A 25,083-nucleotide genomic window follows, 5' to 3' on the forward strand; every position below is an offset into this window, starting at 1 on the left:
ACAAGAGAGGTAAAGAGAGGCATGAATGAAAGAGAAACAGAATAGAGTGTGAAGTGACGATGAGTGAAGAATGAGAGAGAATCAGGGAGAAAGAGAGGAGGTGCAGGCTAGAGCGGAGAAAAGGGTTAGGGATGAGGGGAGATGGCGAAGAGAGACAACAAGGGAGGAGGCAGGCTAATGCACAGGGTCATTGTGAGACTCCAAGCTTGTTGGAGGATTACTACACTGGGAGGTTTCTAACAGCCTGACAAGGAGTTAAGCCTCTCAGCCACTGTTAGTATAGTAAAGATCCAGGAACCTGAGAATGTGGCTTTGAGGGATCAGTTGGTGAGCAGGTTAAAGTAGATCTAGGCCACGTGGCCTAGGCCCCACTCACCTGTCAATCACTGTTAAACAGTTGTGTCTTCCTGTTTTGTCACCCTTTTCCCTACTTAAGCAGCCCTCCATCCTCGTTTCCTTTGCAGTTGCTGTGCAGGTGCAAATGAATCTAGGTCTAGTGGCCTAAGCCCAGCCCACCTGTCAATCACTGCTAAACTGTTAGTGCCTTCCTGTCTTGCTGCCCTTTTTCCCTACTTAAGCAGTCCTTGATCCTCTTCTCCTTTGCAGTTGAAGAGCAGGTGCAAGAGGATCTAGGTCACATGGCCTAAGCCCCACCAACCTTCTTAGCACTGCCTCTTCCTTTCTGCTCTTAACCCTTAGATCAATGGTGTCTCTCCCCTAGGTGTCTGAAGTGAAGGGCAGATGAAGAAAAGGGCAATTCCTGTTTGGATCTCTTACGACCAGGAAGACCCATGCCCGAACCCCTGCTCAGACAACAGGTAAGCACACGTCAACACGTATTTTCTCCCTCCATCCCCACATGCCATCGCCACCATCACCAGGCAATGGCAACATCATCACCCCTCCTCTAAGGCATGGACTCCACATTGCAGCAACCTCACCCACATCAGCCTCAAGCCCATCAGCACACCCACACGGTCCACAACACAGAAGTTGATGCTTGCCATCGTTTGCTCAGCTATCACCCATGCAGCAGACATTGCCAACATCACTACAGACGACCTTGATGTCATCTTCATCACCGAAACCTGACTGACACCCACCTCCACCCTAATCCTAGATGTTCTTGTACCCAACGGCTACAGCATCCAACACAGAGACTGGCCGAACAAGAGAGGAAGAGGCCTTGCATTCATCCACAAGATCTTGTGGCCCTGCACCAGACTTGACATCAACAACATTGGCACCTTTGAAGTCCTCTCCTGCCACTTACCGTTCTCCCCGATGGACACAGTGTGAGGAATTCGACCATTTGCACTCGCCTGGGCTTTTTTGAAATGTTATAATGAAATAGAATGTTGGGAGATCAACCTTTGGAAAATGTGTGGGGCTAATCTCACACATTTTCCTATGCTCACCGCACAACAAACACATAGTGACGTGTACTCTGGGGGGACACAGCCTACAGGCGCAGTCCTCCTGTCCTGTTCAGCTGGAATGTGACAGCCAAGAGTACATCAAAGCATCTCAAGAAGGGGGAAGGCAAAACCTTCCTCCTGCCATGGCCAGCCTCCTTAACTGACAAAGGCTCCATGAATCCGCCCTATCCTTTGTCCACCCTACTGTTAGTAGCGCATACTGATGAGAAGTTAATTGAAGCAGGCCTGAGAGAGGCCTGATCACAGGACTGACAAAGGACACGATACCCAAGACCCTTTTGATAGGCATCTGGGTCAACCTGAAGTCAGCTCCAGCCTCTTAGTTTCAAGGGCAGTGAAATGTCATGTCTGGGACAACTGTTTACAGTGGTCAACCCCGCAGGGGGACCCCATTCAGCAAGGTACGAATATGTGGTTTGGTGGCTACCATAAGTCTGGTCTGACCACCGCTTCAAGGGAGACCTGTCGCTTTTGATCAGGAACCACAGAGAGCTCAATTAAACAGAGAGAGACTTTGATCCACAACAGTCAGGAAGATGGTTGGGACATAGTGACATGTCACTCCTTTACCTTTCCTGTTGCAAAGCACTCTGGTTATGACCTCAAACATAACAGAAGATTGTTGGTGGGGACCCAGGATTGGTGCCTTTTCAGGGTGGGATGTATTTTGTGGTGGGGTCGAACTGTCTGTTGTAATAAAAATAAATTAGATATTTTTCTACAACCTTGACTGGACAGTCCCTTTTATCATTGGGTCATAATTGTATTTTTGCTGTATTGCAACTAACCAACGATCCACGACCTTGTGGAGATAAGCCTGCCGTTCCATCCACGTTACCAAAATTGGACAAGGAGGTTTATAATTGACTTGTGTTTGCAATCTGTTTGGATCCCTTCTGCTGTACTGGAGGTGTGGGGCTGATTGATGGTTTAGAAACCGATATTCATCCCTGGACCACTGGTGCACCGGAAGTTGATTCATCACACACAGTCACCTTTCATCTCATCTACAGATCAGCCAAACCCAACACCACCTTTATCTGAGACTTCACCGACCCGGTCAACACCTTGTCCCTCATGCACACCAACAACATCTTCGTAGGCGACTTCAACCTCCCTAGCAACAAGGACACCAAACCAATGAAGGAAGCTCTCCTCAGCTTTCTGGACAACCTCAGCCTCACACAGCACATGAAAGACCCAATGCACAAGAAAGGTAACATCCTCAAATTAATCATCACTGCACTGTCTTCCCTTCACTACAGCTCTCCTCTCCCGCTTGATTGATCTGACCACCTGACGGTGCCTTTCAACATCCTGCACATCACCCCAGTCAAGCTCTCCCAGCAGAAACCCATAAGACAAAACGTCAGGCCCTTCAAGAACTGCCCGGTGGAAGCCCTCAATGAAGAACTCGCCAATCTCCACCTCACATGGCCCGAAACCCTCAACCAAACTGTGACTCTCTACTGGAAGCACTCAATGCCACCCTCTCAGCCCAAATCAACCACAATGCGCCTTTGAAACAACGCACCTGCAAACCGAAACCATCAGCACCCTGGCATACGCATTAACTCAATCTCAGCAAAAGAGTCATCAGTAAACAAGAGAAAACCTGGTGCCACTCCAGGATCACACCTGACCTGGCGCTCCTCAAGGAACTCTGAGCAACCTGCTGACAACTAAGCAACACAGCCAAGTCCTCCTACTATCAGAACACCACAGCAGAAGCCGACAAAAAAGCAGAGCCCTCTTCAAAGCTGTCGAGCACTGCTTCAACTCACTACCCAGCCCTGCCATTCCACACGCTATTGAAAAATCCACTGCCATCAACACCTTCATCGACAAAATCAGCAAGATTTGCCAGCACACAGACACTAGCTCTGCATCCACAGACCCACCTCACGTCCCTCCTCATGAAATCTACACACCCTAACAACATTCAAGACACTCTCTACAGAGGACCTGGTAGAAACCGTGGCCACCCTCAAAGCCACATCGTATAACGACGACATCATCGCAGCATCCATCCTCAAGATCTTCCCTGCAGAAGCTTTCCTTCCCTACCTGTAGATCAACAGCTCCCTAACTCAAGGCACCTTCCCATTGACCCTAAAGACAGGAAAAATCCTCCCTCTACTAAAGAAACCCACTCTGGATCCTGATAACCTAGGTAACTATGGCCCCATCACCAATCGTCCATTCCTAGGTAAGATCATTGAGAAAGCAGTAGCTGTGCAACTACAGCAACACATTGACACCAACAATCTCCTCCAAACCTACCAATCTGGGTTCAGACCCAGATGCAGCAGGGAGATGACAACCATACAGGTGGTGGACAACACCCTCTACATCCTTTATGGCGGCCACCCATGCCTCCTGTTTCTACTTAGCCTCTTGGTCGCTTTCGACACAGTAGACCACAAGGCGCTCACAGAAGCCCACCATAGACACATGGGGATCAGCGACCTTGTCCTACGCTGGTTCAAGTCTACCTCGCCAAACACCAGCAGTTTGTTCAGATGGACTCTTCTAGATCGCCAATGCTACCTGTCACCTGTGGAGTACAGCAGGGTTCCATCTTCTCCCTAGTAATATTCAATCTATACATGGAGCCGTTGGGAGCCCTTCTAGCCACACACAACATCCACATCCACCAATACACTGATGACACACAGCCATACCTTAAGATCGACTCCATCAAGGACATCCACTGGCTGAAAACCTGCCTCTCGCTGATTGAGTCTTGGATGTCCAGTGCATACCTGAAACTAAATCCCACCAAGACTGAATCCCTACTCCTCACCAACAACACCGAACACCCAGACATACAGACCTGGCTATCAACCGTGAACACTGAGCACTTCAGACCTGAGCTCACCTCCTGTGGCAAGTCCCTCGAGTCCCACATTGACAAACACCTCTCCTTCAAGACACACATAGCTAAGAAAAAAACGGAGACAGCTTAATATCAGCTCTCCCTCCTGTGGATTGTCAAGCCCTTCCTCCCTCCAGGCAGTTTTATATCCATCGTTCAAGCACTGGTCCTATCGCACATGGAAGGGGACAGTGCCCTCCTCAAAGGCCTTCTGTTGTCCTCCATTGTGCCCCTGACAAGTGTCCTACACACGGCTGCATGCCTCATCAAGGGTCTACGCAGATACAACCACATCACCCCGGCCCTCATCAACCTTCACTGGCTTCCATTGCACGCACAAATCATCCTCAAGTTTTGCTCCATCATCTGTAAGGCAGTTGCCCTCAAGTCACCCAGCTACCTTGCGGAGAAACTCAGCATCTCTGGTGGACAATGCATCACCAGAAGCCAGGACACATGCAGACTTAAAATCTGCCACTGCAAAAAGGAAAGGACAAGTGAACGAGCCTTCTCTGCCTATGTCCCAAGACTATGGAACCTCCTCTCTGTCAGCATCAGACTTTCCCCAATGCTCCTACAATTCAGAAAATAACTCAAGACCCACCTCTTCAAGGAGTCTCTCCTCAACACCTAGGCCATCATGTCATCTCCCACACCGCCTGACTGTCTAGACGCCACCCGGCCCTCTCCTTCCTGCAACTCTGTACTGCTGTACTCCTCTGTGCCCCTCTGTATCCTACCCCCACTGTACATCTATTCTGTTGTTACCTCTGAAAAGTGCTCCGTTATGTATCTGTACTGCTCTATACCTCTGTAAAGCGCTCTGTTGTGCATCTGCACTGTTGTATACCTCTGTAAAGTGCTCTGTTGTGTATCTGTACTGTTGTATACCTCTGTAAAGCACTCTGTTGAGTATCTGCATTGTTGTATACCTCTGTAAAGCACTCTGTTGCTTCTCAAAGCTAGGTCCACACTAAAAGAATTCCAGAATAAAAACAATAATTCTCCAGCTGTTGCAGAATTCACTTACCCAAGCCTTATTTCGATGATTCTTTGCTTTCCTACTATGCTCCCTTTTTGGCACTAAGAACCTTACACACCAAGTTCCAGCATGGAGCACTTTTTTATACTCTGTTTCAGTATTTGCTCTAGGAACCTCGATCTTCAGATTCCGGCTTGCAGCATTCTATGGTGCACTGTGCTTCTGTGTTGGCTCTTGGAAACTTGAACATGAAGCTCTACTTTGTGCACTAATTGTATCGGCTCTAGGAACGCTAAACATCAGGTTCCAGAATGCACGGTTCCGCCTCATTATTCTACCAATCCCTGGGTTCCAGTTCCTCACAGAGATCGTGCCTGCCTTGTTCACCCCCTTTCTTATGGCTTCTATGCCAGTTCCTCCTGCCTGTGTCACTTGGCATCCACCCTCTCTTGGTCTCTGCTCACCTCAGTATTCCCCACTTTATTGAAGTACCATGCTGGTCGAATTACATTTTTGCTCATTTTGTTACCCTTCTTTTAACTGCAAAAAAGATAGATGGTGGTTTGGGGTTCAGTATCTAGAAAGGTGAGGAAGGGTGTGGGGTGGAGGGTAAAATGTGATTCGACCAGTTAAAGTTGAACAAACTACATAGATCCCTTGCCTCCAGCTAGCTCGCTCTTCTCTGATCAATCCCTTGCATCCAGCTAGCTCGCTCTTCTCTGATCGATCCCTTGCATCCAGCTAGCTCCCTCTTCTCGGATCGATCCCTTGCCTCCAGCTTGCTCGCTCTTCTCTGATCGATCCCTTGCATCCAGCTAGCTCGCTCTTCTCTGATCGATCCCTTGCATCGAGCTAGCTCCCTCTTCTCTGATCGATCCCTTGCCTCCAGCTAGCTCACTCTCTCTGATCGATCCCTGTCTCCAGCTAGCTCGCTCTTCTCTGATCGATCCCTTGCCTCCAGCTAGCTCACTCTCTCTGATCGATCCCTTGCCAACAGCTAGCTCACTCTTCTCTGATCGATCCCTTGCCTCCAGCTAGCTCGCTCCTCTCTGGTCGATCCCTTGACTCCAGCTAGCTCGCTCTTCTCTGATCGATCCCTTGCCTCCAGCTAGCTCACTCTTCTCTGATTGATCCCTTGCTAACAGCTAGCTCGCTCTTCTCTGATCAATCCCTTGCCTCCAGCTAGCTCGCTCATCTCGATCGATCCCTTGCCTCCAGCGCTCGCTCTTCTGTGATCGATCCCTTGCCAACAGCTAGCTCGCTCTTCTCTGATCGATCCCTTGCCTCCAGCTAGCTCGCTCTTCTCTGAACGATTTCCAGTGCTCTCAGTCAGGAGATTTGTTTGTGGCCCCTCATCTTCTGTTCTCACCCCTCTTGGTGTGTTGAGCTTTCCACAATGGTGTTGCAGTCTCTTATTTATGGCACTATTGCGACTCATCCTAACTATTACTAAGGGGGGATTGGTGTCAGACAAACTAGTGCTTTTTCTAGTCACCACAAGCCTAGTTCACCCCCCCACTGTTTATTCTCCCCAGGCTTCATGATAACATTCTCAGAATTTCTGCTTGCCAGGCCTTCTTAGTCTATGCCCCTAGACTCTGGAACCATCAACCCATCAACACCAGACTCGTCCCCTCTCTTGTACATTTCAGGAAGGAGCTCCAGACCCTCCTCTTCAAGGAAGGGCTCCTCCTTAACACCTAGGCTCACCCAATCTCTATTCACCACCTAACCTGAGAATGGGTGATATGCTCCACCAGGTTTCCTCCCCTGGTTGCTTGTAGATTTGTTGCTGCCGAATTGCCCGCTCTACCCCTCCCCCATTGTTAGCTTTCCGCTCCCTTGTATCTCTGCTTCCCTCATAGTGCACTTCACGGTCTGGCTTGTAAAGTGCTCTGCTGTTTTCCAAAGCTACACCCGCCGCCAATATATACCATAAGAATAATAACAAGAATAATAACAAGAATTCTCCACTCCTGCTGTTCTTCTCATGCGAGTCTCACCACCACCACCTCACTCATAGTAGCCGAGGGCGCGTGGATACCTGCCGGAGAACAGCGCCAGCCCTCATCCAACACCCAATCCATGCCACCATCTCAACGGTGCAGGTGGCAGAATATTGCGGGCATCCTCCACTCTGCAGATTAATCTCGGCATATCCTCCAGAGTGTTCAAACTTTCCTGCAGTACGATGGTATGCCAGCTAGGTCCCTCATTGGTCCATGAGGGCGCTGGCTTTGAGAACTTTACAGGATACGGGGGCACTAGGGATCAACATGAGAGGAGTTCAGCAGAGTTGCTACTGTCCTGCCACCATCTTGGCCATGCCTCCATCCTGCTATCATTTTAAGCAAAATACAGTTTTCTCCTCTGTCATACATTGCTAGTTCCAATGCCCCCCAAAATCTCTGTGGACAAGGTACTGTGCCCTTCTATTCACAAGTAACATCAGTGCATATGCAGGAGTGTGAATTATGCATTCTTCGTATGCATTACACAGTTTTATAAAGGGACTTTTAAAATAAATTGGTATCTGTCTGAAAAGCACTGCACTGCAGTTCTAATCACACAGCCACTAGTTGCTCTCATCCACTCTCATGGTTTCAGATGCTATGCATATGTGGACGACACCCAGATTTTGGTACGGTTAGATCTTGACCAATGTGAGGTGACGTTGAGGCTGCGTGAGTGCCTGCTGGCCGTGAAGGGCTGGATGGACAGCAACTGGCTTAAACTGAACGGGGACAAGACGGAGGTGATGGTGGTGGGTTCTCCTTCTAGGGCTTCTCGTTCTGGCCATCTGCTCTGGGAGCTCTCCCACCCCCCTGACTCCAGCAGCATCAGTCAAAAACGTAGGTGTCTCACTCTCACCTACTCTATCGATGGATGGGCAAGTGAACACTGTCTGCAAGATGGGCTTTTTCTCGTTAAAGCTTCTTCGTAGGATTCTGCCCTACACTCTCAAGTGGTGGCTTCCCTGATCACCAGTCGCATTGACTACTGCAATGCCCTCTATCTGGCTCAACCCGAGGGCCTGATTTAGAGGCCTTAGCGGCTGTAGAATATGACAGCAAGGATACCCACAGGATCCCCGTCTGGTGCCCAGATTGGACCGCTGATTCGTGCCCTCCACTGGCTCCCAGTGGCGGAGAGGATCAAGTTTAAGGCCCTGTGCTTAGTTCACTGTGCTGACTACTGGCTTGACGCAGAGTTTCTTCAGGATAAATGTAGGCCTTACATCCCAGCTAGGTTTGTGCGTTCGGAAATGGCCAACTTGTTCATCATTCCGAAATTTCGGAGAGCTCGGTTAGGTGGGCGCGCCTTTTCGGTTGCAGCGGGCAAACTCTGGAATGAGCTGCCCACAGCAACGCAGAATTTAAAGAACCATCTGCAATTTCGACGTTCCTTAAAAACTTTTCTTTTTAGGCAGGCCGCTAGGGCTTCCGCCCGTTAATGTCCTAGCGCCAAGGTGCCCTTCTGGTGTATGTGCGCTCTATAAATATTTTTAACATAACATTAAGACACAATAGCCCACTCATCCTTTATGACAACCCCAGCTCCCCGGGCCACCATTGCACTCACCATTCATTGGCCAACGTCAGATCGGGCTGCAGCAGGTCATGCAAGCCTGAAGAAAGCAAAAACAAGTCCTCATGAGATCACTCAACCCAGGGAGAACATATATGAAAGCAGACTGCAGGCGGACAGAAAACCTTTTGGAAAATTGGCCATGAAGGACTGTTGATGTTAGGATGTTAGGATGTACTTCTTCCGACCTTTGGGTAGAAGTCATGGGTCATCGAACATTAGTTGGGGGGTTTCTTTTCTGTTTCTACTTCTGAACTGAAAACATAATGCGAAACATTTAATATGTGAAATAAGCCTGAGGATTCAGACCACAGTTTTACACCATATTAGGTTTTAATGTTAGAGGGGCACACATAAAATGATTTTATAAAATGCCCAAATTCATGGCATGAGAACTATCTGCAGCTATTTTCATTGGTCACTGGTGGGCTGAAGGTTTGGTAACTCTATATGTTGTTTTTCACTCTGGAAGTGTGGATTGTGTAGCATTTTAAGTGCATGCCTATAAGATAATGTACACGTAATATTCTAATCAATCCAGAAAAATCAAGATGCAGTTTCTTTTGGTGTCTGTCTGGATGTGACCACAGTGGGATACCATTTCTTAGAGGTTTTTAATGGTGAATTAAATCTCAGCGCAGTTTTGATTGGCAATCACTGACACGCATTGCTGAATGCATGGCATATCGCCACCCCAACAAGGCAGGGCATGCGACGTTGCCAGACTTCGTCTTCGCCACACTTCATGAAGTTACCTAAAAAAATGTGCTAATTTTCCAAAGTTGCAAGGTTCTTTACAGCCTGCTGAACAGTAGCGTGTTCTTTACTACATATGACCGATGGTTTTGGTCCTCTGCTCTTGCAATTCAATTGACACTCTGATTTGATTGTTCTGTTCCCCTCCCCCCAAAATACAGCTGGGTAACTTGTGTACCTAACCGTACTAGTGGTCTTATAAATTGGGCCATTTTGTGTTACAGAACAATTGAATAACTTGTTGATAGAACTGAAAAAAATCCTGTTTTTTTCCTTTTCATTGTGCACAAATATGTTTTTTTGCACCACTAATTGATACTAACCCTCTCACTGTGTGATTTCTGAACAAGCGAGAGTATTCATTGTTTAATTATTTTTCCTACCATTGGATTTATGTTTCTTTTTCTGTTTAGTAATTAGCCAGCTATGGCTTATGATTTCTTGGTTAATATAAAAAATCAATAAATTGAATTCAATTACAATTAAGAACGATGGATTTGTGCCTTCTTCTTTCATGCTTGATGACCTAATAATACATGTAAAGGATATTTGGCTTACTATTTTGAAGCACTACCCTGAAAGTCTTTACAATAGAACTATTTAGACACCCCAGCATTAGGACAGTGTCAGTAAGTGAATCTGTGGATGGAGCCTTTTCTGTTCCCCATTGTAATGCAGCCCTTTTTCCTTCCACAGTAGGGGCTATCCCTTTTGTTAAACACTTTACTACATATGTGCCTCTGGTATGACAGAGATGTTTTTTGTATTAGCTGTGATACATTTCACTGGCAGTGGGTGTAAAAAATGCACACCAGGGAGGATAAATGAATTAATTTCTGACATTTTCCAGCTAAAATAAATAACAGTGGGCTTTTCCTGTGCATTCACAGGAGTATAATGAGATATAGGGCCTCATTACAATATTGGTGGAATGGGTTAACGGGTGCCGCTAATGGATGCGGACCCGTTAAACCCATTCCGCCTGATAACGAGGTCCCCTCACGGGACCCGGTAAGGACGCCTGGTAAAACCAGGCGTCCTTACCGAGTCCCGCGAGGGGACCAGGGAGCTAACAACGGGCCGGTCATAATCGGCCCGTTGTTAGCTCCCTGCACCCATTCCCATTGAGCCCTATGGGGACTCGAATGGGAATGGGGAAGGTCCGGGCCCGGGTCCTTCTAACTCGGAATGGCCCGGTAATTCCCCATTCAGGGAACCATGTTATTCCATCCTGTTCCATATGGGTCATGTGACATCATCTTGTCATGTGATGTGAATTAAAGTGAGTCATTGGATGTCATCAACTTCGAATCGTGATATTACCCATTCTAAACCAATGTTTTTGGGTGGATGGTAGGCAATGCCGAACGCACACACACACACAGAAACAGCACAAAACACAACACAAGTTTGAACAATTGGTGCAATGCCCATTATGCACTCAGGCACAATTGCACCTGTTCGCAAATCTTGTGCACGTTCTTATGGAGAGATTTTGGCGGTGACAGATGTGGGGATACATTTTCAGAAGTGCATTGGGAACATGGTGGACGCCCTAGGCCTGGTGGAAACCTGCTTGTTCACCACAGTGCATTAATGTGGCGGTACACGGGAAGGAGGGCAGCTGAAACTCAAAGGCGATGGGGCACCTGTTGTCTGACGCTGAGAAAACTGCCTCGGATTTTGAGCCTGGATGGCCAATGCGGATGCTTGTGGGCAGCGCTCATGGCTGGGCGTGGCAGCGCTCATGGCTGGGTGCGGCAGCGCTCATGGCTGTGTGTCGCAGCGCTCATGGCTGGGTGTCGCAGCGCTCATGGCTGGGTGTGGCAGTGCGCATGGCTGGGTGCGGCAGCGCTCATGGCTGGGTGCGGCAGCGCTCATGGCTGGGTGTGGCAGCACTCATGCCTGGGTGCAGCAGCGCTCATGGCTGGGTGCGGCAGTGCTCATGGCTGGGTTTGGATCGGAGCCAGGGGAAGTCAAGGACATTCGATGTGGATCCTTACTGGTGGGTTGGTGGGGGAACATGATCCTACCTTCCTCGATGGAGGTGTTTCCAAGCAGGATGTATTCCCCGTGCCCTCTGGAAAGTACCACTCCGAGGCTGCAGAGGAGAAAGAAGAACATTGAGACATGGCGTCCATTATCCGAAGAAACCCGCGATCACGCGAGAGGAGGGGCTGGATTAACATAGGAGCTACAGGAGAGCAGTGCAAACCAATAGGGGAGGTGGGGAAAAGGCCTAAGGGTCGAAAATATTGCTCGAATAGTGCAAAATAAACAGTGAATTTCTTACAGGAAATACATGCACCCTTGGTGCAGAATATAAATACCACAGTAGAAATATTATTAAATGGACACACCTAAGGCAGATAGAAAGCACAACACAATTTCTTCATGTTTAATAAATGAACATTTACATACATTTACTTTTCTACTTCAAGTTATTTTAGCAGCCAAGGGCACTATTGTGGGTGCTCAAATAAGACCCATTGCTTGCTTGCTCTTAGCCTGGGGTCACTTAAACGGGGAGTGTAGTGCCATTTGCCATGCTTAGTACAATTTAGGACAGCGTGCACGCATATCCCTACGTGTCAGCTGCTCTGAGACTGAAGCCTTTGCTGAGAAACACAGCGGATGCAAACCACTGCCAAGCGCGCGCCCCTCTGTGCGCGCCGAGGACCGAATGTCCCACTAGCAATGAAAGAAAGGCAAATCTTTTCTGCATGTAGCACTTATTATTTGCTCTGACGTAGAAATAGGGGGCCAACTTTACAAAATGGTTTTGCAGGACACTTTAGAAGTGGTAGCCATTGAAAGCGGCCCGCAGTGTGCGTGGTTCCATATGGTGTCAGTCCACTCCCACGCCCATCCCACCCACTTTTGGGGTACATTTTTGGCAGATGTCATTTTAACACACACAGCACAAAAACACTGGGGGTCCATTATGGATGCAGGACCCTCATCTGTTGTAGCTGTGTCCAGGCCCTGTGGGGCAAAAAATGTTGACACCAACATAAGTCACGTCAGAGAAAGCGCACTGCAAGAAGCAGCATCAGTCTTTGATTCTTCGAGGCACCATGAGAAGTGGCTTCAGAATAAGTTGGAATGATAATGTTAAGTGGTAAATAACTTTAGGGTGTGAAAAACATGAATGACACTATTACTAGATATAAAGCAATTCTATAGTCATTAAACAGTGAGTGGGGATTTTTTTTAAATAATGGCTTATTATAATAACATAATAATATAACGTATGCTATTAACTAAATCAGTGAGATTAAATGATTTGCCCAGGGTCAGGTACTTTGGTTATGGGGTAAAAAAAAGGATGTGGGCAGTTTAAGAAGTTAACTACATGTCTTTCCAAGTTATATATTTATTAAGGCTTTGTTTAAAGAAATGCTTTGAAAATAATGCCCACAACGTAATAAAGAAGTATGTCATCATAAACTAAAGGTACACTATGTAAATGGTTATAGAAACAGCTTGAGCAAAATAAGTATGGCTTTAGCTGTATTTTCCCCATCCTGCATGGCACCTTGGAAAGTAATGCGAGACAAAACATTATTACTTGGGTTTTAAAACCAGTCTGATTTCACACAGCATGCTGCATTGTGCACTCTTCCTGTTTCTCATCACTGCCATTCACGTTTCTTAAAGGCCAAAGTCCCCGCTAATAGTCCCCCTTCCCCCTTCTCATCAGTGTGTAATTGCTCCCATTGTAATGCAATGTGTTAAGGTGCTGTGTAGACCCAGCAAGCAGATGTCTGCTGCCCAAGCGCCAGCGATCACAGGGAAGTCTGAGCACAGAAATGAAAAGGCATGTGTGTGCCGGGGCCCGCATAGAGTGTCTGCAGAATGCGGGACAAACCCTTTCAATACGGGTAAGTCCTGCTAAATACGGGACAGTTGGCTGTCGGATTGTCCACATTGTTTTGTGGGCGGGCCTCCGTTGAGGCCCAACGGACATGACGTCCCGGACGTGACGTCAGGGGTAGGGACAGGGCACGGGGTTCGGCAGTTCCGCCGATGCTGTTAATAAAGTTGGTCACGCAGCAACCTGGCTCCCGCGTATTACTGGTGCGCGCGCGAGCGACTGCGAGCGAAGCACTTCAGGCAGAAGTGCAACACTGGTGACGAGCGGGAAAGGGCCCCGCTAGCACCGTGCCGAGGTCTGCGGTCGAGCAGTCCAGCGTGTCGGCGTGCCTCGGCCATGGTAAACGACATCCGTGCTGCCCCGCCTCCCGCGTGACAGAGGGCCCAGCACAGCGCATGAACATCCCGCGCTCGCCTTCTTGAGGACGGAGGTGGAGCACACGCGTGGAGATCCGGTGGTCCTGGAGAGGCGGCAGAGCCGGAGAAAGAGCCCAGGGGAGCTCCACACCTCAGAACAACGTGCCACCTGTGGGATGTAGTTACCCATGCATCCGAGCCCTACCTCAAAACTGTGCATTACTGACATGGAAAACATCATGATGGCCAGAGCTTCCCAGAAAATGCACAGGGAAATGCATGAAGAATAGGCTGCCACTCATTTTTGCCGATGTTATGGGCACAGAAGGACACTGCCTAAAACCACCATTGGACTACCCACACAGTAGTCTGAAACCATTGGGAATGGCAATGCTGATTGCCAAAAGCAAACCCATAACTGTGGGGAATTCATTTCTTAAATCCCAAAAAGGGGTGCAATACCAGTACTCACCACTATCCAAAAGCCGGCGTTTTAAAACCACCAGATTTTACTTTTTGTAGAAAACTGAATAAATGAACCCAAAACATGCCAAAGAAAGACTTACTGAGAGGTGGATCCAATGTAAAGTTATATTCTGAAGTGACTTGAAGGTTTATAACAAGACTGGCTGAGCTGTGGATTTCAGCAGTTTAAGTAAATTTGGACTGAAAGACACTAAAAAATCTAAATGTTTAAAAGAAATGAGTGACCTACTTTTGAGTGTCATATAGGTTGCAATTGTTTAAATGTCATAGTTTTAAACTTAGAATCAGCATTCTAACTGCATATGTAAACATTGTCTTGACTTAGATTGGGTAACAAAAAGTGACATTTTATCTGAAACCTGGCTTAAGGAACTGAATTCTGCCTGGCAACTACCCCCATCAGGAGTGAAACTTGAGTCACAGCTGTGTTCCCAGGCCTATCTGCCTTTTGCTGGCCACACTAAGGATATGCCATCTCTCTGATAATTGAATTAAGGGGAGCCCCCACAGAATACAGGAGCTCTGAACAAAGCCCTGTCCTGACTCAGGCAAATGTTTTATTGCAGATGTCGTAAAACAGCTTCCTCTTGGCAGAAGCTGGGAGGGGCAGGGTCTCTGAGCTTGGCAGAAACTGGAAAGACTGGTTTCTGTACCATGTGACCTGAAAAGACACACCTCTATAGCCAGAATATGGTTTTAGAAAAAGATGAATAACTCATAGTACGGACTTGTGAAAATTATTTAAATGATACCATAATTCTTGTGATTTTTCTGCCCACATTTTAAGAGGTTTTTCGAACCGGTGGCATGTTCAGGGGGGTTTTAGCGGAAAAGAGGATATTACTCAAAATGTGTGCATGTGAAAAATCTGACACTTCATCAACTAATGTCCATACTCCTTGCGCACATGTGTGTAAATTTGGGGTAATGTCCGGTATCGCAAACCAGTTAAAAAGTGCAAAATATTGCCATTTCTGAATGCAAGCCCCCAGGAAGAGCAGCGTTTGAACAGGGGATACCTCCTGTGATATGTGAGGGGTGCGTGTAATTTTAAAACAATATGTACCTCTGCAAATATGTATTTGGTTCAAATCTAGATTTGTGTGTAAGTTGACAGGAGGAGTGGACTTTCTGCAGGCTGTAAAATGACATCAGTCTGACACAACTTAGCTCCCCCAATCAGGGGAGAAATGAAAGCTTGGCCAATGATAAGTGGAGAGGGGCTGGCTAGTGATGCTGCTCACACACACCCATTTTAAAAACACATAAAAGCAGAGAGACAGGACAGATAGGGACCTTCAAATCCATTTGCAGCTGGAAGCTCTGCCGGGAAAATCCATACTTTACCTCCATCAACCTTCAGAGACCCAGACCAGACCAGCAGAGTAGAGCTGACCTGTTAGCAGAACCAGAGAGAGCAGACCCAGATCACTGTGAAGTGCAGAGACCAGAGTCCAGTTTAAAACCTGACCAGATCCGTGGCGAGGTCCATTTCACTCAAGAATATAGTGTGAGTACCTAGAAAACTGTGCAGAACCAATCTCTTAGTTAAAATAATATAATTCAATCCTATTTTAATCTAAGTAGAACTGTCTCCTAACTGTCACCTGTCATTTGTAAAGCTGTCACTGTCATTTTCTAGTTGCAAGCTGCACTTGTCTTTTTGAACTTTAAAATTTCAAATCTGAAAAACGACATTCACAAAATCGCTCATATCTCCGCGACCGTTTGTCTTAGAGACTTGCAGTAACTTTCATCTGGAAGCTGAGATCCTAGGCTGTCTTACGACCCCAAAACGATAGTGATAGTCCTTGTAGTTCCTCTGTAATCGCGTCCGGCGCATTCGCGAATTTTGCCGCGATTTGCAAATTTCTTCACGTGTAAAAATCTGCTGCTGCTTGCCTTCCATTTGACAAAAATTCGTTTAACCTGCTAATTATCCCTGAATCATTGCAGGAGTGAGCCTGGACTAATATTAACTAGATACCACTCACCCTGAACCGCTAGAGGGAATTAAAAGCATTTTAACATATTTTCAATCCATTGCCAGCACCTATCAAAGCATTTTGCCTGTGTTGTAAACTTCTGTAGTCTAAGTTGCTGGGGTTAACTGAATCACATTTAATTGCATTTCTGAGAACTGTGTGCCTTCCTTCCATTTCCTTGCATTCCATAAAAGGGGGGGGTGAATTGCCAGAGAAAAGTGATTACATTGTTTTGCTGAAATCCTATCAAGTTATTTTCTGTACTGCATTTCATTCCACATTGCCTCCATTGGAAACCATAAAAGTATTGTTGCTATCTTATCCATCTGAACTTATATAAAGTATTCTTTACCACCCTATTCTTCTGTTCCTATTCACAAGTGTGCTAGTGCCAGATTCTCCGTTGTTAATCTTTATCATATCAGATTAAGTGTGATATCCAATTATTAATTTATTATAAAGTGTGATATATATATATTGTTTAAATTATCAAATAAACCTTTTAACTTGCAAAACAGAACTACTTCTTGGCTCAGTGGGGTCAGGAGGATTCCAAGAGAGGGGTGTTATATAGGGGTAGTCATCCAGAACGCATGAACTGGACATAAAGATATATCAATAAGGGTTTTCATTCAGTATTATAGACTAGGCGTTGACTTAGCTGTAGTGTTGAATTGAATCCTCTTACAAATTGGGGGCTCGTGCCGGACATTGGGTTAGATCTACCATTTGTGCAGATTAATACAGCGTGCCAGCTGACCAGATACACATATCCGGTCAGATCACCACGCTGTGTTACGCTGTAAAGCACTCCTCATAGGAACGCTCTAAGAAAAAGGTCTGTTTTGCAAAAATAAAATACTAATTTCTGTAAGTCAGGACAGAGACCAATCTCTAGAATGACGACCTTAGTAGACATGAAAATAGCCAGAGAGCACCTCTTACATAAACTATTTGTGAGAGGTGAATGGACTGAACAGGGCCAGGATGCCTGGTTGCAGGCCATCACGCGACAGGTCACTGAAACAGGGTCAGACCTATGGAGAGATCAGGGTCCATTACATGTGGCCCTGAGTGAACTATATATGGCTCCTAAAGCCAAAGATGAACACAATAAGATTGCCAGGGTAGCGGCATATTTATATTTACATATGGGAGCCATGCAGGACAAATGTGCTGAAGGCCAAGATCTGGCGAGTAGGCAACTGCTGGCATTACAGAAGGCCCAATCTGAGCTGGACTCTTCTGAGCAGAGGCTGCTCAGGAGCCAGGAGTCAGAAAATGATAGTAGGCAATATATCATTAAAATAAAAGAGGATATGGGCATCCTACAACAGGAAAAGACAGACCAGGATACCAGATTTCTGGCCCTGCAGAAGGAGCACCAAGACAGTTTGGACTCCTTACTGCAGAACCAGAAAAAGTTGGAGCAACAGATCAATTTCAACAGGGCATGCGCGGAGCAGGTAGTCACCCTGCAAAGCCAGCTAGATAGAGAGAAAGAGGAGAGCAATAAACTGATTCTGAAAGACCTGGATACCCAGGCAGAGTTTGATGAGGAGCGCCAAAAAGCTGGTGCCTTTCAACGACAGAGGGACGACCTGGCAGCACAGATGCAGGATCTCAGTCACGAAAGAGACACTTTAGGCCAGGAAGTCTGCCACTTAAAAAAGGAAATTGAAGAAAATCACCTGGCCCTCCAGGGGCTGGGTGACCTCCAAAAAGAAAACCAGAACTTGGTAGAGCACACCAGAAGGGTGGAAGATGCTCTGGCAAGAAAGGAGCAGGCCAGTAGGGATGGGACTCAGGAGGTAAACCTCCTGCAGCAAAGACTGGCCCAGTGCTCCAGGACCAATCAGGAAACGCAGCGAGAGAATGAGGCTCTCTGCCAGCACAATGATAGGCTCCAACAACAGGTAGCGATGCAGGAGAGACTGATAGAGTCTAGTAAGGCCTTAATTGAGGAACTGAAGGCGCAGGCTCTTGCATTGCAACAGGGAGCAGGGGCGGATAGAGATGAGGTTCGCTGGGAAAGAGAAACTCCTGAGCATAACCCCAGGAGCCCTAGTACCAGAGGCCTTTATTTCTCTCAGTCCCTGGACTCTGCCACCCCCATGTCCCCTGGCGCACATGAGCACAGGGCCACAGGGATGGCAGATTACTATCCAGCTAAAAGTATGGGGCTCATAGGCCAGTACCACTCAGGAATGGAGGGGTGGGCATCCGGGTATGGGCACCCAAGTACAGTACAGTTCAGTGGGGAACCCCAGGAGAGTAGGCCCATTAAGGGCATCCTGAAAACCTCTGCCCAGTTAGGTCAGTGGAGGGGGTACCCATCAAGTCCTGGCAGCAAGGAGGAATCTGAAGACTCCTCTGAACTGCGCAGGACACAGGAGACCAGGTCCCCACATTCTGCCAGCCATTCCCAGGCTCGCAGAATCCGGGAAAACCTGGAAGAGCAGACAGGAACCTCTGGGAGCAGTGCCTCTGAGTCAGAGGATGAATGGACAAGGGTTACCCGAACCAAAAAGGCCAATAAGGCAAAAAGGGCCTTGCTTAAGGACCCCTTAAAGCAGATTAAGGCGATCAGGAGCGTCATCACGCCTTACCATAAGAACGCTAAGTATTCTGTTTGGGAGCACTTAGAGTTGTTTGAGCAAATGATGGAGACTTTCCATTTGAAGGACAGCCAAAGCTGTATTCAATATGTAAAGTGGACCTTCTCCCCGGAATACTCCAGTTTCTTTGCGGGGCTGGAGGACCAAAATCATTTAAGATGGTCCACCTATAAGGCGGCCATCTTGAAACATTTTTCCATTCATAGAAATCCTCAAGAGGCTCGCAAGGCAGCCTACAATTTACAATGTGGGGAGGATCAGGCCCCACAAGAATTTGTGCAGGAGTTAAAGCGTGCTTTTGCGCAGACCACCAGAAGGGTGCGCACAGACAGTAGAGAATTCATCAATACATTTTTTCATGCCTTGCCCAAATACATAATGACCCAGCTCGTGAGGGATTTTCACGAGAAAAGATCTTTAGACTGGGTCATTGAACAGGCTACCCGGATCTATGAGGTGCAGAAACCGGTAGATAGCAAAAATAATGCCCAGAAAAACCCCAAAGCCAACAGCACCCCTGCTGCTGCAAAGGTGGCAGAGGTAAAGGTCACCCCCGTTTTAGAGTTGGAGATGGGGGGGCCTAAAAACCTACCTGCACCTAATAATGCTAGGCCCAGAAGGTCCTCGGGCCAGTCACAGACAGGGAGCCAGGGAGGCAGCCCCACAAATGGGGTCCCTCGCTCTCCTGATTATGTAAGTCCCCGTTACAAGGGAAACAGACCCATCCTGGGTTATATGTGGACTCCTCCAGCCCAAGGGGGGAGATCCAGCCAAGAACCTAACCCAGGGAACTTTCCTCCTAACTTCCCACCGGAGGGCAGAAATTCTCCGAATCCTGGGCAGAACTTTTTCCCCAGGTATCCACCCAATTTCCAGCCCCAAAATCCTCCACCCTTCTTTCCCCAATTCCCTGAGCCCAGACAACCTAATCCGGGAGAGGGGAGGCCAAGGGTGGAGGGGTACCCAAATCTTCCCAACCAGGGGTATTACCAGAGAAGGGATAGTTACCCTTCCCGGGATCAGCCCAGGGGAGAAAACAGGGCCCCGTATCAGCCTGAGCGGGTGTCCCAGTTAGAGCGCCAGGTTCAAAACATGGCGCGGGATCTGGGTCACATACTGAGGGCGCAGCAGAACCCTCAGAACGGCATGCCGGCGCAGAACGCACCCAACTCGGGACCTGGTGCCCCAGAACAATGACGGGGGCAGCACCCCGATAACACACCGGTTCCCAGGGAGGAGGCACAAAGGGAAGGGGGTGTAAAGCCTTGGAGGAAGCTTCCTTCCTCACTTGTAAACAGCCCCTGGAAACCCAGGAACCGGAAACAAAATCTCTTGCCCCTGAAAGTCTGCCTCCTAAGGAGCAGAGGGGGGGTAGGAGAAACAAAAGACCCAAACAGACTCAGTTTGAGGAGGAGGTACAGATCTTCCAATTTGAGGGAGAGGGATCCTCAGAGGATCCTGGGAAAAGGATCTTCTCCTTCAGAGAGGGGGGAACTCCTCCCAAAGAAAAATGGGTCCCTAGGGATGCAAATCCAGACTGGGGAGATGTGGAGACTGAGCTACCGCCGCCCACCATCTCATCCCAGAACCAACAGCAAGAAAATCCCCTGGTTCAGACCCATCCTGGTGACTGCCTCCAAAAAGGGGGGGGCGGCCCGGAACCGGAGCCAGGGGAACCCACAATGGCTCTGATCTCCAGTTGCCAAATTTTTCTTTCAGATTCCCAAGGCTCTCCACAGAATTCTGCCCAAATCTCTTCGCTAGCGATGTCCAAAACCAGAAAGTTAGCCCACCAGTTGTCCAAAAATGTGCATTATCTGTGCCCCCTTGAGGAGAAGGAGGGAAGATACTATGCCCCGGTACAAGTACAGGGGCAGGGTACGATTTCAGCGCTGGTGGACACGGGATCTCAAGCTACCCTTCTGTCCAGAAGGGCCTTTGATTAACTGAATGCAGGAAGGGGAGGGAATTACCAAATTCCTCTCACCTCTCTTCCTGGACAACTCCAGAACTTTGACGGGAAGGAAATTCCCGTTGAGGGGACGGCAGACTTGGACATTAAAATTGGGCGACACAAGTTGAAACACCCGGTCATAGTTGTGACCCCAGAGGGCACCCCTTGTTTTCTAGGGAATGACCTCCTGAGAAGGTTGTCACCCCTAATAGATTGTGTAAACAAGGTCCTCTGGACCCAGACTAGCCGACCAATAAAATTAAAACAGAGTGTCAACCATGTTAGTTTAAACGGCACCTGCCACATGGTTGAACAAAAACCTGACCAAGTAGAATTTCACTTCCAGAATAGCCAAAATCCAGACGTGACAGTAATAGCAGTAGGACAACAGACTGGTGATGGGGGGTCCTCTCTATTTCTGAAAATCAACCTTCCTTCCAGTTTAAGGTGGTATTCCACACTGGAAGGAAACACCCTGAAATTCTTTACTAATCCACAATCAGAAACTCCTACTCCTACAGTCCAGAAAGATGTGAAATCAGCTCAGAGCCTGGCTGATATTCAGCAAATTGGAGAGCAGTTGTTCATCCCTGTTCAGTTAAATGATGGGAAGGACTCTGTTCTCGCTCGAGTGTGTGTGAACAACGGTAAGAGCTTCATCAGCGAAGCCATGTTCCGCCAACTCCCAAAAGATCCAGCCATTCCCACCTTCAAACTGATAGACAAATGGGAAATGGACCTGGAAGCACCTAATTCCAAACATCTCCTGCCAAGCAGGTGTATGCTCAAAATCTCCATTGGCAACAAGAGCATAGTCCACAATTGTTGGGTCGTGCGAGACGTCCCTGCCGCCTTTTACTTAGGCAGTGACATTCTCAATCGCTTTGCCATTAGTTTGGACCTAATAAACTTCAAAGCTTGGTCCCGATTAGCGGATAATCCCATGGGCTTTGATGATCCAGAAAAAGCATTTAGGTCAGCTCAATTGCTACCTTATGCAGTTGAAATTCAGATCAAAGAGGAAGTCACCATCCCAGAAAGGACCCGACAATTCTCCCTGGAAGTGAAAGTTAAAAGAGGACAACATTTGAAAAACCCTGATGCTTACATACATCTAAACGCTTCTCTCCAACAGCAAGGGTTGGGGGTAAACCCAACTCCATTAGTCAACATAGAACATGACACCATTCTAATAGAGGTGGATAACAGCGACTTAAAGAGTATTACTCTAGCCGCAGGCACCATTATTGGAATGGCGGTTGATGACCGACATTTTTCCATCGACTTAGTAAATGAACTGTTAGGACCAATCCCCAAGGACTGTTTTGACAGTGACAGTGAGGACAATACAACACCAGACAGGATTTTTACCCGGCATGGGGGGAACTTCCTGGTGTACACTTCCTGCCCCTATGGTAAGGAAGATGTGACTTGTGACTCCAGGAGGGATGAGGTGATTTTCCAGGTCCATGAGGGCTGCCTTTCCCACCTGAAGCCTCCAGTCCAAATCAGCACTCTGACCAGGGACTTCTCCACCCAGCTGGAGGAGGCCGCTGAAATAGCCAAACCAGAAGTCTTTCCAGGCTTCAGGCAGATGGTGGAAGAGAGAGTCAACCTAGCTGATGCCTGTGTGACTCTGGAACAAAAGCAAAAGTTGAAACAAGTTTTCTTGGATTTCCAAGATCTCTTTGCGGTAGACTCATATGACTGTGGTCGCACTGACATCCACACAACAACAATCCCCACGGACCCTGGCATGACTCCTGTGTTTGTGAAGCAATATCGTTTGCCTCTCGCATCAATGGAGTCCCTTACTGAAATAATTAAGAACCTTGAGTCCCGGGGAATAATCCGTCCAGTCCACAGCACCTTCAATAATCCGGTGCTGGGAATATTGAAGCCAAACGGCCAGTGGAGACTCTGCGCCGACCTCAGGGAGCTCAACAAACGGGTCCATACTTCCCGATGGCCTCTGCCCTACATTGACCAAAGGCTGGCCCAGATCCAGGGGTCACAGGTATTCACTGCAATAGACCTGACCAATGGATACTGGACTGTGCCTGTCAGTAGGGAGGACCAATACAAACTGGCTTTTACCTTTGGGGGCCAGCAGTACACATGGACCCGGACTCCCTTCGGATACCTTAACTCCGGTAATGAATTCAACATTTTTCTACACAAGGCCATGCCCGACTTGGGTACGAGGGGTAACCTGGCTTATGTAGATGATGTCCTCATCAAAAGCTCAACTGTGGAGGAACACATAGCGGAGATCCGTTATGTTCTGACACAGTTGAGGGCCGCCGGAGCAAAACTTTCCTTTCAGAAAGCACAGTGGTGTAGAACCCGTGTTAATTTCTTGGGGCATGAGATTACTCCTCAGGGTCTCTGTCCCCAGGAAAAGAAAGTGGAAGCCCTTCAGAAACTGAAAGACCCCACAACTCTGCGGGAACTAAGGAGCCTCCTTGGACTGACCAATTACAGCAGAAAGTTCATTGAGGGCTACGCAGAGATCACCAGACCCCTGATTCATCTCCTGAAGGGGGGGGTCAAGTGGGAATGGGGTCCAGAACAAGCCGAGGCAGTAAGACAACTCAAGAGAAGCCTCTCACAAGCGCCTTGCCTAGCTTACCCTGTCAGAAACAAGGAGTTCTTCCTGGAGACGGGGTTCTCTAATACGTGCTTGACGGCAGTATTATACCAAAAGCATGACAAGGTCAATAAAGTAATCTCCTATGCGAGCAAAACTTTATCCTCTGTGGAGGAAAAATTCAACGATTGTGAGAAGGCACTCCTGGCGACGGTGTGGGCATTGAAGAATTACCGCCCGTTTATCCAGGGGGAACACATCATAGTGGAGACTCCACACCAGCCTCTGCAATATCTCCAAAGTGACAGAATCCGGGCCGGAAATGTGAGTAATTCCCGAATTACTTCCTGGATTCTGTCAATGCAAGGCTTTCCTGTGGAGGTCAGATATGGCCAAAACAAGAAGAGTCCCCTCGCGCAAGGTCTGGCTGACTTGCATGATTGTGCCAGAGAAAACTGTCTCGAGGACGAAAGTCTAAAAATCAAGGACAACACGGAGGCATACCTTAATTCCCCACACAAAGTCTTTGAAGAGGACAAGTGTGAGGGAATGCCCACTGTCTATGTGGATGGATGCTCTTACCATGTTGACAACAACGGGGAGAAAGAACTGGTGGCCGGCGTAGGGAATGCATGGGTGAATGAGTTCCCAGAACCCTCCGCTGGATACAAAATTGGTCCCCGAAGTAGTCAGGTGGCAGAATTGATGGCTGTGCATCAGGCCATCCTCACTGCTGTCCAGCATCAACTCCACGAACTGGTCATAATCACAGATTCGGATTATGTACGGAACGGGTTCGTGGAGCACCTGGTTAATTGGAAAACCAGAGGCATGTTATGTGCTAACAACAAACCCTTGAAACATGGGAAGTTGATCCAAAACATTGATGATCTGGTCACCTCGAATGAGATGACCATCTATTGGAAGAAGATCAAGGGTCATTCCAAAGTAGAGGGACCAGACAAAACTGGAAATGAGTTTGTGGCAGATTCTGGGCCAAGTTGGGATATCCGATTACCTCTGGTCCTAATGGCCATCAGATCTATTCCTTCATCTGCAACCAAAATGTCACCGTTTGAGTTGATAACTGGACGCAAGATGGTGCTTCCACAGCATTTGCTCTATAGGACCCAAGAGCAGACACTGATAAATGCCTCCACTACTCATGAGTATGTGGAGAATTTAAGGAAACACCTCCAACATGCTTTTGCTTATGCTCAGCGGAATCTAGAAAGATCGGCTGATAGCATGAAGACCCATTATGACCTGAAAACTTCCAGGAAGGAATATCAGGTGGGGGACCGGGTCTATCTATACAACTTCCAAAGGAACCAGGCCAAGCAGCGCAAATTTTTGCCTACATGGAAGGGACCCTTTGAGATCATCGACAAGATCTCCCCTGTGGCCTACAAAATCCACATCCCCAAAGGTCCTTTGGCAGCGGGGGAAGACAAGTGGGTCCACATAAACCAGTTGAAATGTTGCCATCCCAGGCACACTCTGCAACAACTGGAGGAATCCTCTGGAATCCTAGCGGGTACTGTCTCAGACTAATTCAGTTCCAACCATAAAAC

The 25,083-nt window shown here is 47.8% G+C and overlaps 1 protein-coding gene across 6 annotated transcripts in view; it reads right to left on the minus strand.

The window, feature by feature from the left end:
- CACNA2D4 (calcium voltage-gated channel auxiliary subunit alpha2delta 4) overlaps positions 1-25,083 on the minus strand; it is a 1,390,363-nt gene that overhangs the window by 697,887 nt on the left and 667,393 nt on the right. For all 6 annotated transcript variants that reach the window (XM_069628636.1, XM_069628639.1, XM_069628635.1 and 3 more), the window contains 2 exons: positions 11,677-11,744; positions 8,882-8,927 (listed from right to left, as the gene is read on the minus strand). In XM_069628636.1, the coding sequence (XP_069484737.1) occupies positions 8,882-8,927; positions 11,677-11,744 (114 nt within the window). The remainder of the gene's footprint in view (positions 1-8,881; positions 8,928-11,676; positions 11,745-25,083) is intronic.

The sequence above is a fragment of the Ambystoma mexicanum genome, chromosome 12, assembly GCF_040938575.1.
Source record: "Ambystoma mexicanum isolate Mex_15411 chromosome 12, UKY_AmexF1_1, whole genome shotgun sequence".
In the NCBI taxonomy this organism is placed as follows: Eukaryota; Metazoa; Chordata; class Amphibia; order Caudata; family Ambystomatidae; genus Ambystoma; species Ambystoma mexicanum.